General features: G+C 37.9%; 1 protein-coding gene across 14 annotated transcripts in view; it reads left to right on the forward strand.

Moving 5' to 3' along the window:
• Window positions 1-14,855, forward strand: part of DENND1B (DENN domain containing 1B) — a 279,446-nt gene that overhangs the window by 115,305 nt on the left and 149,286 nt on the right. For all 14 annotated transcript variants that reach the window (XR_008999472.1, XR_008999473.1, XM_057508165.1 and 11 more), the window contains one exon: window positions 8,832-8,901. Coding sequence is in view for 12 of the 14 variants with exons in the window: in XM_057508165.1 (XP_057364148.1) it covers window positions 8,832-8,901 (70 nt within the window). In the remaining 2 variants the exon portion in view is untranslated. The remainder of the gene's footprint in view (window positions 1-8,831; window positions 8,902-14,855) is intronic.

Raw genomic sequence — 14,855 nt, forward strand, 5'->3', positions numbered from 1 at the left:
TTCTTAATAAGTCTGGCTAGAGGCTTATCTATTTTGTTTATTTTCTCGAAGTACCAGCTCTTGGTTTCATTGATTTTTGCTATTGTTTTATTCTTCTCAATTTTATTTATTTCTTCTCTGATCTTTATTATGTCCCTCCTTCTGCTGACCTTAGGCCTCATCTGTTCTTCTTTTTCCAATTTTGATAATTGTGACATTAGACCATTCATTTGGGATTGCTCTTCCTTTTTTAAATACGCTTGGATTGCTATATACTTTCCTCTTAAGACTGCTTTTGCTGTGTCCCACAGAAGTTGGGGCTTAGTGTTGTTGTTGTCATTTGTTTCCATATATTGCTGGATCTCCATTTTGATTTGGTCATTGATCCATTGATTATTTAGGAGCGTGTTGTTAAGCCTCCATGTGTTTGTGAGCCTCTTTGCTTTCTTTGTACAGTTTATTTCTAGTTTTATGCCTTTGTGGTCTGAAAAGTTGGTTGGTAGGATTTCAATCTTTTGGAATTTTCTGAGGCTCTTTTTGTGGCCTAGTATGTGGTCTATTCTGGAGAATGTTCCATGTGCACTTGAGAAGAATGTATATCCCGCTGCTTTTGGATGTAGAGTTCTATAGATGTCTATTAGGTCCATCTGCTCTACTGTGTTGTTCAGTGCTTCCGTGTCCTTACTTATTTTCTGCCCAGTGGATCTATCCTTTGGGGTGAGTGGTGTGTTGAAGTCTCCTAGAATGAATGCATTGCAGTCTATATCCCCCTTTAGTTCTGTTAGTATTTGTTTCACATATGCTGGTGCTCCTGTGTTGGGTGCATGTATATTTAGAATGGTTATATCTTCTTGTTTGACTGAGCCTTTTATCATTATGTGGTGTCCTTCTTTATCTCTTGTTACTTTCTTTGTTTTGAAGTCTAATTTGTCTGATATTAGTACTGCAACCCCTGCTTTCTTCTCACTGTTGTTTGCTTGAAATATGTTTTCCCATCCCTTGACTTTTAGTCTGTACATGTCTTTGGGTTTGAGGTGAGTTTCTTGTAAGCAGTATATAGATGGGTCTTGCTTTTTTATCCATTCTGTTACTCTGTGTCTTTTGATTGGTGCATTCAACCCATTAACATTTAGGGTGACTGTTGAAAGATATGTACTTATTGCCATTGCAGGCTTTAAATTCGTGGTTACCAAAGGTTCAAGGTTAGCCTCTTAAGTACCTTACTGCCTAACTTAGCTCGCATATTGAGTTGTTATATACACTGTCTGGAGATTCTTTTCTTCTCTCTCTCCTTGTTCCTCCTCCTCGATTCTTTATATGTTGGGTGTTTTGTGCTGTGCTCTTTCTAGGAGTGCTACCATCTAGAGCAGTCCCTGTAAGATGTTCTGTAGAGGTGGTTTGTGGAAAGCAAATTCCCTCAGCTTTTGTTTGTTTGTCTGGGAATTGTTTAATCCCACCGTCATATTTGAATGATAGTCGTGCTGGATACAGTGTCCTTGGTTCAAGGCCCTTCTGTTTCATTGTATTAAATATATCATGCCATTCTCTTCTGGCCTGTAGGGTTTCTGTTGAGAAATCTGACGTTAGCCTGATGGGTTTCCCTTTATAAGTGACCTTTTTCTCTCTAGCTGCCTTTAACACTCTTTCCTTGTCCTTGATCTTTGCCATTTTAATTATTATGTGTCTTGGTGTTGTCCTTCTTGGATCCTTTCTGTTGGGGGTTCTGTGTATTTCCGTGGTCTGTTCGATTATATCCTCCCCCAGTGTGGGGAAGTTTTCAGCAATTATTTCTTCTAAGATACTTTCCATCTCTTTTCCTCTCTCTTCTTCTTCTGGGACCCCTATAATACGGATATTGTTCCTTTTGGATTGGTCACACAGTTCTCTTAATATTGTTTCATTCCTGGAGATCCTTTTATCTCTCTCTATGTCAGCTTCTATGCGTTCCTGTTCTCTGATTTCAATTCCATCAATGGCCTCTTGCATTCTATCCATTCTGCTTATAAACCCTGCCAGAGTTTGTTTCATATCTGCGATCTCCTTTCTGGCATCTTTGATCTCCCTCCGGACTTCATCCCATTTCTCTTGCGTATTTCTCTGCATCTCTGTCAGCATGTTTATGATTCTTATTTTGAATTCTTTGTCAGGAAGACTGGTTAGGTCTGTCTCCTTCTCTGGTGTTGTCTCTGTGATCTTTGTCTGCCTGTAGCTTTGCCTTTTCATGGTGATAGGAATAGTCTGCAGAACTGGGACGAGTGACGGCTGGAAGGACTTCCTTTCTTGTTGGTTTGTGGCCCTCCTCTCCTGGGAGAACAGCGGCCTCTAGTGGCTTGTGCTGCGCAGCTGCGCGCAGACAGGGCTTCTGCTTCCTGCCCGGCTGCTATGGAGTTAATCTCCGCTGTTGCTGTGGGCGTGGCCTGGCTCGGGCAGCTGCTCCAAAGTGGTGGAGTCGCGTTGGAGCAGGAGCGGCTGGGAGGCTATTTATCTCCGTAAGGGGCCTCCCTGCTCCCTGCAGCCCAGGGGTTAGGGTGGGTGGCTCTGTTCTTGTGCCAGTTGATTGTAGTTTTTTTAATTAGTTACTTATTTCTTTATCTGGAATATATGAAGAATTTTGCATATGCCAAGTTTTCATACCTTGTCCTTGAAGTTGTGTCTTTTGTGTAAGATAAGTGCATTTATGTGGAAACATACTACATTTTTAGAAATTCTATTATGAAATAATGTTGGATTGATTACTCAGGTCATTTTCAGAATCAAATGATATAAGATTCTTAGATAGAAGTTAGTATTTTTCCTGTTGTCTTTACAATGTCCTATAAACACTTTAAATTATTTTCTATTGTGGTCAAGTGTATTTTCACAAAAAAACCTTTTCATTTATGTTACCATCTAATGTTTGATGATATAAATTTCAAAAGAAAAGTATTTATAAATGTCTTTTGAGTTTTTGTTGTTATTGAGCAGTTTAAACTATTTGAAGTCCTTAAAGAGTAGTCATAATGAAAATAAAGTACAATTAAGAATGTTTGAGATTTTTTTTAATACAAATAAGTACAAATTAGTAGTAAAGTTCAATTAGGAAAGCAAAAAATAAGTGTTTCTTGAATTTCTTGAATAGCAGAGCCTTTTAGGTTAGAGATGATAATAATACTAATAACAAATTAACAGCAACATCATTTAGTTTGCTTACTATAAGGGAAGCACTCTGCTAGATGATTTATACGCACCACTAATAAAGACTATTCCTAGAGTTCTGAGCTAGAATATTTGTCCATAGTGCTTTAAAACTCCTTTTCTCCATTCCTGGATGATGCTATTATAAGACTTGAAAGTAATTTAGATTTACCTTGAGAGTTGTAAGTTAGAAAATCTGTACATGGTGCTATTAAAAAAATGTGTTCTTTTTCTGCTGTATTTTTGCTATTGTAAGATTTGAAAGTAAATGTATTTGATTCCTATTTGTTCTGTTTACTTTTTAGAAGAAATACTAGAATTGAGATTTATGTAATGTAAAGGTTGATATGTAATTTTGAATTTCAGCCACTGGTGTATGCTTTAGCTCTGTGACATGTCTATACTAGTTTAACGAGATTTCAGAAATATCCCTGAGATATTACTAATTTAAACCTTGCTATTATTTGTATTTAGAATTATTTTCATGAGCTAGCAAAAATGCAAGAAATAGCTTATTGCCCCTAATTTGTTTAACATAATCTTACAACTATGAAATTGTTGCTGAGGGCTCAAAATGCAGTGTCCTGCCCAGGAAGACTGACATGTGGCCTTTGTGGTCCTCCTCCGCCCTTCACCCCCTGTAATTCATACCAAACTTGGAACTTCCACACTCTTTCTTTGGGCAAACCTTTTAGAAGCAGAACGTTTCAATTTCACACATTTTGTGTCAATTTTCCAGACAGGAAAACAGTCTTTAGATATTAGACGTTTTTGTACGGAAAGGCTGTTTCTTTAGTTTTATTTGATTAAGGTAAGTTAGTTCCTGCTGGTAACTTGATTTGTTAGTGGTTACCTATTTGACAAAAAACATTTCCTTTCCTTTATTTAACCTATGACTCTCGAATGTAAAAGTTTTATCAGCTTTATATTGGAAGCACAAGTGTGGGGGAAGATTTACTGCCACAAAAAATGGGACTCATGACTTTATATATACAGCTGTGTTTTGCCTTATGTCTTTATGAAAAATTAAGGAAATAGTCTTATAACTACTTTTGAAGAATCTCCTGCATTTTGTTTTAAAATAACTTGTCCTAAAGTATTTGTTTTATATTTATATATGTTTACAAGACTACCCTATACCAGCATACCCTATTCAAAGAACAAACAGCCTGGTATAGGATGAAATTCAGTAAAGGTCAGTATACTTAGAAATTATAAAAAATAGAAAGAATTATTTAGATATCAAAAAACCTAGCACAAATAAGAATTGTTGAATTTTGAAAAGTAACCTAAATATTAATCATTTACTAATTCATTTTTCTTCATTTTCAAAAACAGCTAAGTAATCATACAGATAAATTGCATTTATCTGTATAAATTAGCTCCTTAATGAAAAATTGGGTTCCAGTTCATCTTCACAGTAAGAAAAAAAATTGAAAAAGATAACCAATGAAAAATAATAGTGTAAAGATGAGAAAATCAGAACTTCTAAGAAAGTTTTAGGGTGTTTGGTCTAGAAAAAGAGATTATCTCACTTTGTAATAACTTAAAATTGTGAGATATTTATTAGAATTTTTATAGTGGGCCAGGAAAGAAGAATTAAGGTTATAAAGGTTTCACATTATTCGAATAAGGCAAAAATGACAGTGTAAGAATTAACAGGTAGACAGGCAACCACCTAAGATGAAAAGGCTTTGCTTTATTTAAAGATTTCTTGAGAGCAAGATAGAAACAGATTAGCAGATTAGGTCTCATCTTACCAGAACATACAGATCTGAACTACATGACATTGAAATTTTCTTGAAATAGCACTTTCTTCAGGCCATTAAAAGTTGAAATGTGAATATGATATGACTACAAATGAAAGAAATTGGACTCTATCCAAGGAACTATAGTGTGTCTTCATAGAAGGACATTCATGAAAATTATTTCATTGAATTATTGTGATACAGAAAATACGATGGTGTGTTTTGCATGATATTGAGTTTATAATTTAAAAACAGTGTTATTAATCTTTGAGGGTTCTTTTTTGCCGTGTTTTGTAAGTGAAAGACACAGTAAAATAGCCATGTAAGCACAAAGGTTAAAGAGTTGAATAACTTAAATGTGAAAATTGAGATTAGTGATACTAACTTCTCATTTTCAGATTTCCCAAAGGCTGTCAAAGATTTATCAGATGCCTCCCCAGATTTTTCCAGACTCCCACAGGCAGCTGTTGCGTGCTTGCTGTAAACACCCCGCTTCAGCCTTTCCTCCTGTTGCCCTCACTCCTGTTTGGGTTGAGGCTGTTCGCTCTCTAGTCCTGTGCACAATTTAGTCTCAAGTCTTACTGTTCTCCCATGGGATTAGATTTCTTGTCTCCCAGATCCCTTCATTTCTCTTTTTTTGTTTCACTCTCATTTTCTTGAAAGAGAAATTTAGTGGCTTTCCTGAGTAGCTTTCCAAAAATAGTACAGAAGGCGTCAATGTTTGAGTCCTAGCAAAACTGAAAGTGCCATTAATTTATTCCCACACTCAGCTGAAGGTTTCCCTGGACAAAGAATTCTAGGTTACAAGGCATTTAACCTCTGCAGCAGTTTGATGGCACCTTCTAAGGTTCTGGGTTGCTGTTGAGAGCTTCATTTTGAATTTGATTCCTCTGTATAGCACCCTTTTGTCTCTGGAAGTTCTCAGGTGCTTTTCTATCCCATTTTGGAATTTCACTGTGATACTCTGGTTTGACTTATTTATTTTAAAATTCAAATTCATTCAGTGGCACTTCAATCTGGAGACTTTAAAGGTCTGGAAAATTTTCCAGTAATTTTTCAAAAGGTAGTTTCACTCCTTTCTCCATTTCTCCCTCCCCTCCCCCTTCCCTCCCCCTTCCCTCCCCTTCCCTCCCCCTTCCCTCCCCTCCCCTCCCCCCTTCCCTCCCCTCCCTCCCCTCCCCCCTTCCCCTCCCCTCCCCTCCCCTCTCTCCCCTCCCCTCCCCTCCCCTCCCCTCTCTCCCCTCCCCTCCCTCCCCTCCCCCTCCCCTCCCTCCCCTCCCCCCTCCCCTCCCCTCTCTTCCCTCCCCTCTCTCCCCTCCCCTCACCCCCCCCCTCCCCTCCCCTCTCTCCCCTCCCCTCTCTCCCCTCCCCTCACCTCCCCCTCCCCTCCCTCCCCTCCCCCCTCCCCTCCCTCCCCTCCCCCTCCCCTCTCTTCCCTCCCCTCTCTCCCCTCCCCTCTCTCCCCTCCCCTCTCTCCCCTCCCCTCTCTCCCCTCCCCTCCCCTCCCCCTTCCCTCCCCTCCCTCCCCTCCCCCCTTCCCCTCCCCTCCCCTCCCCTCTCTCCCCTCCCCTCTCTCCCCTCCCCTCACCTCCCCCTCCCCTCCCTCCCCTCCCCCCTCCCCTCCCTCCCCTCCCCCTCCCCTCCCCTCCCCTCCCCTCTCTCCCCTCCCCTCTCTCCCCTCCCCTCTCTCCCCTCCCCTCACCTCCCCCTCCCCTCCCTCCCCTCCCCCCTCCCCTCCCTCCCCTCCCCCCTCCCCTCCCTCCCCTCCCCCTCCCCTCCCCTCCCCTCCCCTCCCCTCTCTCCCCTCCCCTCTCTCCCCTCCCCCTCCCCCTCCCCTCCCCCTCCCCTCCCCTCCCCTCCCTCCCCTCCCCACCGCTCTCTCCCCTCCCCTCCCTCCCCTCCCCCCTCCCCTCCCTCCCCTCCCCCTCCCCTCCCCTCCCCTCCCCTCCCCTCTCTCCCCTCCCCTCTCTCCCCTCCCCCTCCACTCCCCCTCCCCCCTCCCCCTCTCCTCCCCTCTCCTCCCCCCTCCCCTCCCCTACCCCTCTTTTCATTTTGGAGCTGCTATTAGTCAACTACATGATAGTTGAGAATGAAGCCCTGATATGTTAAATGTTTACTCTCTTATCCGCTGGTTTGTCTTACTGTAGTTCCTAGGAGATATTCCTGACTTAGTTTCCAACCTTTTTATTGATTTTTTTAGCTTTTATATCTCAAATCTCTAGAATTCTTTTAGTCTAAAAATTTGTTTTTTCACTTCTTTTTTTTAGATTTCATTTTGTTTGATAGCATCCTGTTCTTTATTCAGCTCCCAAGGATTTTAATGATAATATTTTGAAGCTCACCTGTTGTTGTATTGGCTGTGTTCACTTGGATTCCTTTTGGGTCTGTACTGACTATTTCCTCAGCATTGCGTGGTTGGAGTGCCATTCTGTATCTAAGATGGAGGCACTGCGCCCACCTAGCAACGCTGCAGGTGGGCGCTGGGGGCGTGGGTAGCCCCAGAAAACCGGCCCTTGGAGAGATTCCCAGATGAGTGTTTCAGGTGCTGTGGGGGCAGATCCGCTGGCTGCTGGTCATTTCCCGCTCTTGGGGCAGAGGCTTGGTTTTCTCTGCTGCCAGGTCAGGTTCGTACTGCTTTTGCTCTCCGTCCGTACAGATCGTTTTCCTGGGCCCCTCTCTGTTGCAGTGTCTCGACTTCTCTTGTCCTCGTTCACTTACACCCTTTTTATTCATTTGCTGTCGTCTCACTGGCCTCAATGAGATAAATGCATGTATTCCATATGCCAGATTTAACCAGAAGTTGGAGGGTATTTAGATATCATAGGCATCTTTTATAGAATTACTTAGTATTTGTAATCATCACCCTCAAGAACTATGTAACATTCTGCTGAGTAAAGATACTATGGTTGATGTAATTGTTCGTCTGTTGTGACTTCAGGTTACTTCTGATTGAAAAAGCATCATTCACAGTCACTACTTTGCCATTAGATGAAAAAGTGCAGACAGATGGCTGTTTTTTTTTAGCTCTGTTTATTGACTTTTTAATTTTGTGTGTTACATGTTTAGTTAGTACACAATTAGGTAATACAAGTATCACTATTTTCTCTTAAAAAGTAGCCTGTGTAATAATTCTTTGAAGAAAAAAATGAGTCGTTGTTAATTGATAATTAACTATATTGGTGTGCTTTGTGATTTACTATTTATGAAAAGTGTACATTTTAATAAACAAAAACTTTGGATAGAGTTTAAATATACTGATACTTTAATTTGTTAATGAAGAGTACAGATTTTATTTTGTACAATTGATTTTTTTATTTAGTATTTTGCTTTCATAAAATTTAATTGCACTCATATCTAGAAAAATGAATCAAAATGAATTTTAAATTACATATGTGTTTGATATCTTAAAAGCTATTTACAATTAAAAAATAGGCTTTCTGTTATTTGTATTGATACTAATTGATATTTACCATTCTGCTTAAGCATCAGTTTCTAAAGAATTGATTAAGCACATAATTGTATCGTATACTGAATTCAATAATATTTAAAAGGAAATCATTGTATCTCTGTTTTAAAAACTTTTAAAAATCAGTTTTGTTTCATATTGTGTCTTATTACAGTGGTTGATCTTTATAATTCAAGAGCCTTTGGTGCAGTGGGGTCAAATAGTTTTAGATGCTTTTGACAGAAAAGAGAAGTGTGCAGTGAAAACTCTTTAAGAGAACTTTGGGTTCTGATTATTTTATGAAAACAATAGATAATATGTAAAATCTTGCTGTCACAGTAAAGAGAACATGGATATAGTTCTTTTCTGCCCTCTAGGATCAAGCTGCTTGAAATAATATAAACTTAATGTTTATTTTGTCATCTCTTTTCTTGATTCTAAATAATGTATATAAATACATTTTAAAGTTATTTGTTTTTTTATAGTTACCTGCCTTGGTTTGAAGTATATTACAAGCTTCTAAATACTCTGGCAGATTACTTGGCTAAGGAACTGGTAAGTTATGTTTTTTTTCCCTATTTTGTTTTTATTGTGGTTAAATATACAGAACATAAAATTTACCATTTTAACTATCTTTAAGTGTACAGTTCTGTGTCATAAAGTACATTCACATTGTTCTCCAACCATGAACACCATCATGTCTAGAACTTTTTTATCTTCCTGAAACTCTGTTATTTCCCATTTCCCCTCTTGAGTCCCTGCCAACAACCACTGTACTTTCCATGTGAATTTGACTGCATACTTCACGTAAGTAGGATCATAACAGCACTTGTCCTTTCCTGAGTGGCTTACTTCGCTTAGCATGTTTTCAAGGTACATCCACGTTGTAGCATGTATCAGAACTGCCTTCTTTTTTAGCCTAATGCTCCATATTGCATGGACGCACATTTTGTCTATCCATTCATCTTGGACACTTGGGATTCTTTGACCTTTTGGCTGTTGTGAACAAGGGCATGCAAATACCTGAGTCCCTGTGTTCAGTTATTTTGGATATATGCCCAGAAGTATAATTGCTGAATATGTTAATTTTGTGCTTAATTTTTGGAAGAGCCACCATAATATTTTTTAAAGTGGTTGCACCATTTCACATTCCCACCAGCAATTGACAGGGTTCCTATTTCCCCATATCCTCCCAACGCTTATTACCTGTTTTTGTTTTGTTGCTTATTGATATTGCTTTCAGGTGTACAACATAAAGATTAGACCTACACTGAAAAGTATCAGTGCAAAAGTCTGGTTACCACCTGTCATCATACAGAGTTACACGTTGTTTTTTTTTCTTATAACGGGGATTTTTTAAGATTTACTTTCTTAGCATCTTTCAACTTACAATGCAATATTATTTATGATAGTCATCATGCTGTACATTACAGCCCCTTGACCTGTTATTTTATAAGTGGAAGTTTGTACCTCCTGATTCCCTTCACCCATCTTGCCCTTCTCCCCAACCTCCCTCCCCTCTGGCAACCACTAATCTGTTCTCCATATCTTTGAGTTTTGTTTTGTTTGCTTGTTTGTCTTGTTTTTTTAGACTCTATGTATAAGAGGAATCTTACAGTATTTGTCTTTGTCTCACTTATTTCATGTGGTAGAATGCCCTCAAGGTCCATCCATGTTGTCACAGCTGGCAGGAGTTCATTCTTCTTTATGGCTGAGTAGTATTCCATTGTATATACATATCATATCTTCTTTATCCATTAATGACACTTTGGTTGTTTCAGTATGTTTGCAATTACAAATAATGCTGCAATGAACATGGAGTGCATATATCTTTTTGAATTAGTGTTTTTATTTTCTTTGGAAAGATACCCGGTAGTGGAATTGCTGGATCATGTGAAAGTTCTATTTAAAAATTTTTGAAGAACCTCCACAATTTTCCACAGTGACTGTACCAGTTTACATTCCTACAAACAGTGTACAATGGTTCCCTTTTCTCTACATCTTCACTGACACTTACTGTTTCTTGTATTTTTGATACTAGCCATTCTGACAGGTGTGAAGTCATGTCTCATTTTGGTTTTGATTTGCATTTCTCTGATGATTAGTGATATTCAACATCTTTTCATGTGCCTATTGTCCATCTGTATTTCTTTGGAAAGATGTCTATTTGGATCGCTCCAGTGCCCTTTATAATCAGGTTTGTTTTTGTTGTTGTTGTTACTAAGTTGTATGGATTCTTTATGTATTTTGGATATTAACCCCCTATCAGATATATGATTTGCGAATATATTCTTCCATGAAGTAGGTTATTTTTCATTTTGTCAGTAGTGTCCTTTGCTGTACAGAAGCATCTTAGTTTGATGTTGTCTCATTTGTTTATTTTTGCTTTTGTTTCCCTTACCTTTGGAGTCAAACTCAAAAAATAATCACCAAGACCAGTGTTAAGAGCTTACTGCCTGTGTGTTCTATGAGGACTTTTATGGTTTCTGGTCTTCTGTTCAAGTCATTAACCCATTTTGAGTTAGTTGTTGTTTATAGTATAATAAGTTGTCCAGTTTCATTCTTTTGCATATGGATGCCTAGTTTTTCTAACACCGCTTATTGAAGAGAATGGCCTTTCCCTGTTGGATGTTCTTGCCTCCATTGTCATAAATCAATTGACCATGTCTGCATGGATTTATTTCAAGGCTCTGTACTCCATTCCATTGATCTTTGTATCTGTTTTTATGCTGGTACCAAACTGTTCTGAGTGCTGTAGCTTTATAATGTAGTTTGAAATCAGGGAATGTGGTGCCTGCCGCTTTGTTTTTCTCAAGATTCCTTTGGCTATTGGAATCTTTTGTGGTTCCCTACAAATTTGGGGATTTTTTTTTGTTCTAATTCTATTAAAATCTTCCAATTCACAAGCACAGAATATCTTTCCATTTATTTTTATCATCTTCATTTTTCATCAGTGTCTTACAGTTGTCAGTGTAGAGGTCTTTCACCTTTGTGGTCAAATTTATTCCTAGATATTTTATTCTTTTTCATGCAATTGTAAATAGGATTGTTTTATTAATTTCTTGATAGTTCATTGTTGTGTATAAAAACACAACAGATTTTTGTGTATTGACTTTGTACCCTGCAACTTTGCTGAATTCATTATTGGTTCTAACAGTTGTTTTGTTGTTGGAGGCTATAGGGTTTTCTATATGTAAATTGTGTTGTCCACAACATCTTCTACTTAGATGCCTTTTTTTCTTTTTCCTTCCTAATTTTTCTGGCTAGGGCTTCTAGTAGTATGTGAATAAAAGTGGTAAGAGTGGCCATCCTGCCTTGTTCTTGATATTAGAGGAAAAGCTTTCAGCTTTTTGCTGCTGAGTATGATGATGGCTGTGGGCTTGTTAGATATGGTCTTTATTATATTAATGTACATTCCATTTATACCCACTATATTGAGAGTTTTTATCGTAAATCAATGTTGAATTTTGTCAGATGCTTTTTCTGCATCTATTGAGATGATATGATTTTTATCATTCTTTTTGTTAATGTGGTATATCGTGTTGATTGATTTGCAGACGTTGAACCATCCTTGCATTCCTTGAATAAATCCCACTTGATAATAGTATCAGATCCTTTCAGTGTGTTGTTGAATTTAATTTGCTAATATTTTGTTGAGGATTTTTGTGTCTGTGTTCATCAGAAGCATTGGCTTGTAATTTTTTTTTTTTGTGGTGCCCTTATTTTGGTATTAGGATAATGCTGCTTTGTAAAATGAGTTTATGCATATTCTCTACTCTTCAGATTTTTGTAAGAGTTTGCAAGGGATCAGTATTAAATCTTTGAATGTTTGGTAAAATTAACCAGTGTAGCCATCTGGTCCTGGACCTTGTTGGGAGTTTTTTGATTACTGATTCAGTCTCCTTACTTGTAATTGGTCTGTTTAGATTTTGTTTCTTTGCAATTCAGTCTTGGAAGATTGTATGTTTCTAGGAATTTATTCGTATCTTCTGGGTTGTCCAATTTGTTGGTGTATAATTGTTCATAGTAGTTTGCTATGATCCTTTGTATTTCTTCATGCAGTCCTTTTTGTTGGTTGTAACTTCTCTTTCATTTCTGATTTTATTTATTTGAGCCCTCCCTTTTTTTCTTAGTGAGCCTAGCCAAGGTTTGTCAATTTTATCTTTTTAAAGAACCTATACTTAGTTTCACTGTTCTTTTGTATTGTCTTTTTAGTCTCACTTTCACTTATTTCCATTCTGATCTTTTGTTATTTCCTTTCTTATAATAACTCTGGGCTTCATTTGTTTTTCTTTTTGTCGTTCCTTTAGGTGTAAAGTTAGATTGTCTGAGATTTTTCTTGAAGTTAGATTGTCTGAGATTTTTCTTGTTTCTTGAGGGAGGCCTGTATTACTATAAAATTCCCTCTTGGAACTCCTTTTGCTGTATATTCCACAGATTTTGTTATGTATTTCTATTTTCATTTGTTTCAAGGTATTTTTTTAAATTTCTCCTTTGATTTCCTTGTTGGCCCAGTAGCTGTTCAGTAGCATGTTGTTTAACCTCCATATATTTGTGATTTTTTTCCAGTGTTGTTCTTGTAATATATCTCTAGTTTCATACTGTTGTGGTCAGAAAGGATGCTCGGTATGATTTTAATCTTCTTAAATTTAGTGAAGCTTGTAACCTAATGTATGATCTATCCTGGAGATTGTTCTTTGTGCACTTGAGAAGAATGTGTATTCTGTTTTTGGATGGAATGTTCAGTATGTGTCTCTGAAGTTTATCTGGTTTAATGTGTTATTTAAGGCTGATGTTTCCTTATTGATATTCTGTATGGATGATGTAACTTGGGTGTTAAATTCTCCTGCTAATATTATATTGCTGTCAATTTCAAACTTCAGGCATGTTTAGGTGCTCCTTTGTTGGGTGTGTAACTATTTTTAAATGTTTTATCTTCTTGCTGGATTTACATCTTTATCATTACGTGATGCCTAGCTTTGGCTTTTTTTATAGCCTTGTTCTAAATTCTGTTTTGCCTGGTATTAGTATAGCTATGCCCAACTTTTTTTTTTTTTGGTTGACATTTTCATGAAACATCATTTCCACCCCCTCACTTTCAGTCTATGTGTGTCTGTGTGTATCTTTACTTATGAAGCAAGTCTCTTGTAAGCAGCATATAGGTGTTTTTTATTTTTATCCATTCAGTCACTCTGTCTTTTGATTGGAAAATTTAGTACATTTTCATTTACAGTGATTATTGATAAGAATATCATTACTGCTATTTTATTAATTGTTTCCTGGCTCTTTTGTACTTCCTTTCTGCTCCATTCTTTTGTTTTCTTCCCTTTTGGTTTGATGACTTTCTATAGTGTTATGCTTAGATTTCTTTCTAATTTTCTTCTGTGTATCTTCTATAGTTTTCTGCTTTGTGGTTACCTTGAGGCTGACATTTAACAGCCTATATACATAATCTGTTTTAAGTTGCTAGCAAGTTAAGTTTGAATGCATTCTAAAACTCTACACTTTCACTTCATTCTCCTACATTTTTTTGATGTCACATTTTATACCTTTTTACTTTGTGTATCCCTTGAATGCTTATTGTTTTTATAGTTATTTTTACTTCTTTTGCCATTTAACCTTCATACTAGCTTTATTAGTGATTAATCCACACTACCTTTACTAAATATTTACTTTCACCAATGAAATTTTTACTCTCTTATGTTTTCTTTAGTTCCTGTTCTTTTTAAAGAAGTCCCTTTTACATTTCTTACAGGGCTGGTTTAGTGGTGAGGAGCCACCTTAGCTTTTGTCCATCTGGAATGCTCTCTCCCTCCTTCAGCTGTGAACAGTGGCCTTGCTGGTAGAGTAGCTTGATTGGAGGTTTTCTCTCTTCAGCCCTTTGACTGTGTCACTCCCTTCTGGTCTGCAAAGTCCCTGCTGAGAAATCTGATGTTAATCTTACGGGGGTTCCCTTGTATGTAACAAGTTATCTCTTGCTGCATGAAGCTTCTCTCTCTGTCTTTACTCTTCTCATTTTAATCACGGTGTATCTTTGTGGGGCTTTCTTTGGGTTCTTCTCATTTGGGGCTTTCTAGGCTTCCTGGATCTGGATGTCTCTTTCCTTCCCCAGGTTTAGGGAGGTTTTCAGCTGTTATCTTTTCAAATAAATGTTCTGCACTGTACTGTCTCCTTCTCCTTCTGGGCCCCTTGTAATGTGGATGTCATTCTGCTTGATGATTTTCCATAGGTCACTTAAAACTTTTATTTCTATTTGCTGCTTTGATTGGGCAAGTTCCACCCCCCTGTCTTCCAGGTCACTGATTTTTTCTTCATCTAGCCTGCTGTTGAACTCCCCTTGTGCATATCTTGGTTCAGTTATTGTATTGTTCAGTCTGTGACTTCTCTTTAGGGCTTTCTTATATTTTCTGTCTCCTTGTTGAAGTTCTTCTGTGTTCATGTGTTCTTCTCCAAGTTCAGTAAGCATCTTTATAACCATTACTTTGAACTAATTATCAGTTAAATTACCT

Source organism: Manis pentadactyla, chromosome 9 (assembly GCF_030020395.1).
Source record: "Manis pentadactyla isolate mManPen7 chromosome 9, mManPen7.hap1, whole genome shotgun sequence".
Classification (NCBI taxonomy): domain Eukaryota; kingdom Metazoa; phylum Chordata; class Mammalia; order Pholidota; family Manidae; genus Manis; species Manis pentadactyla.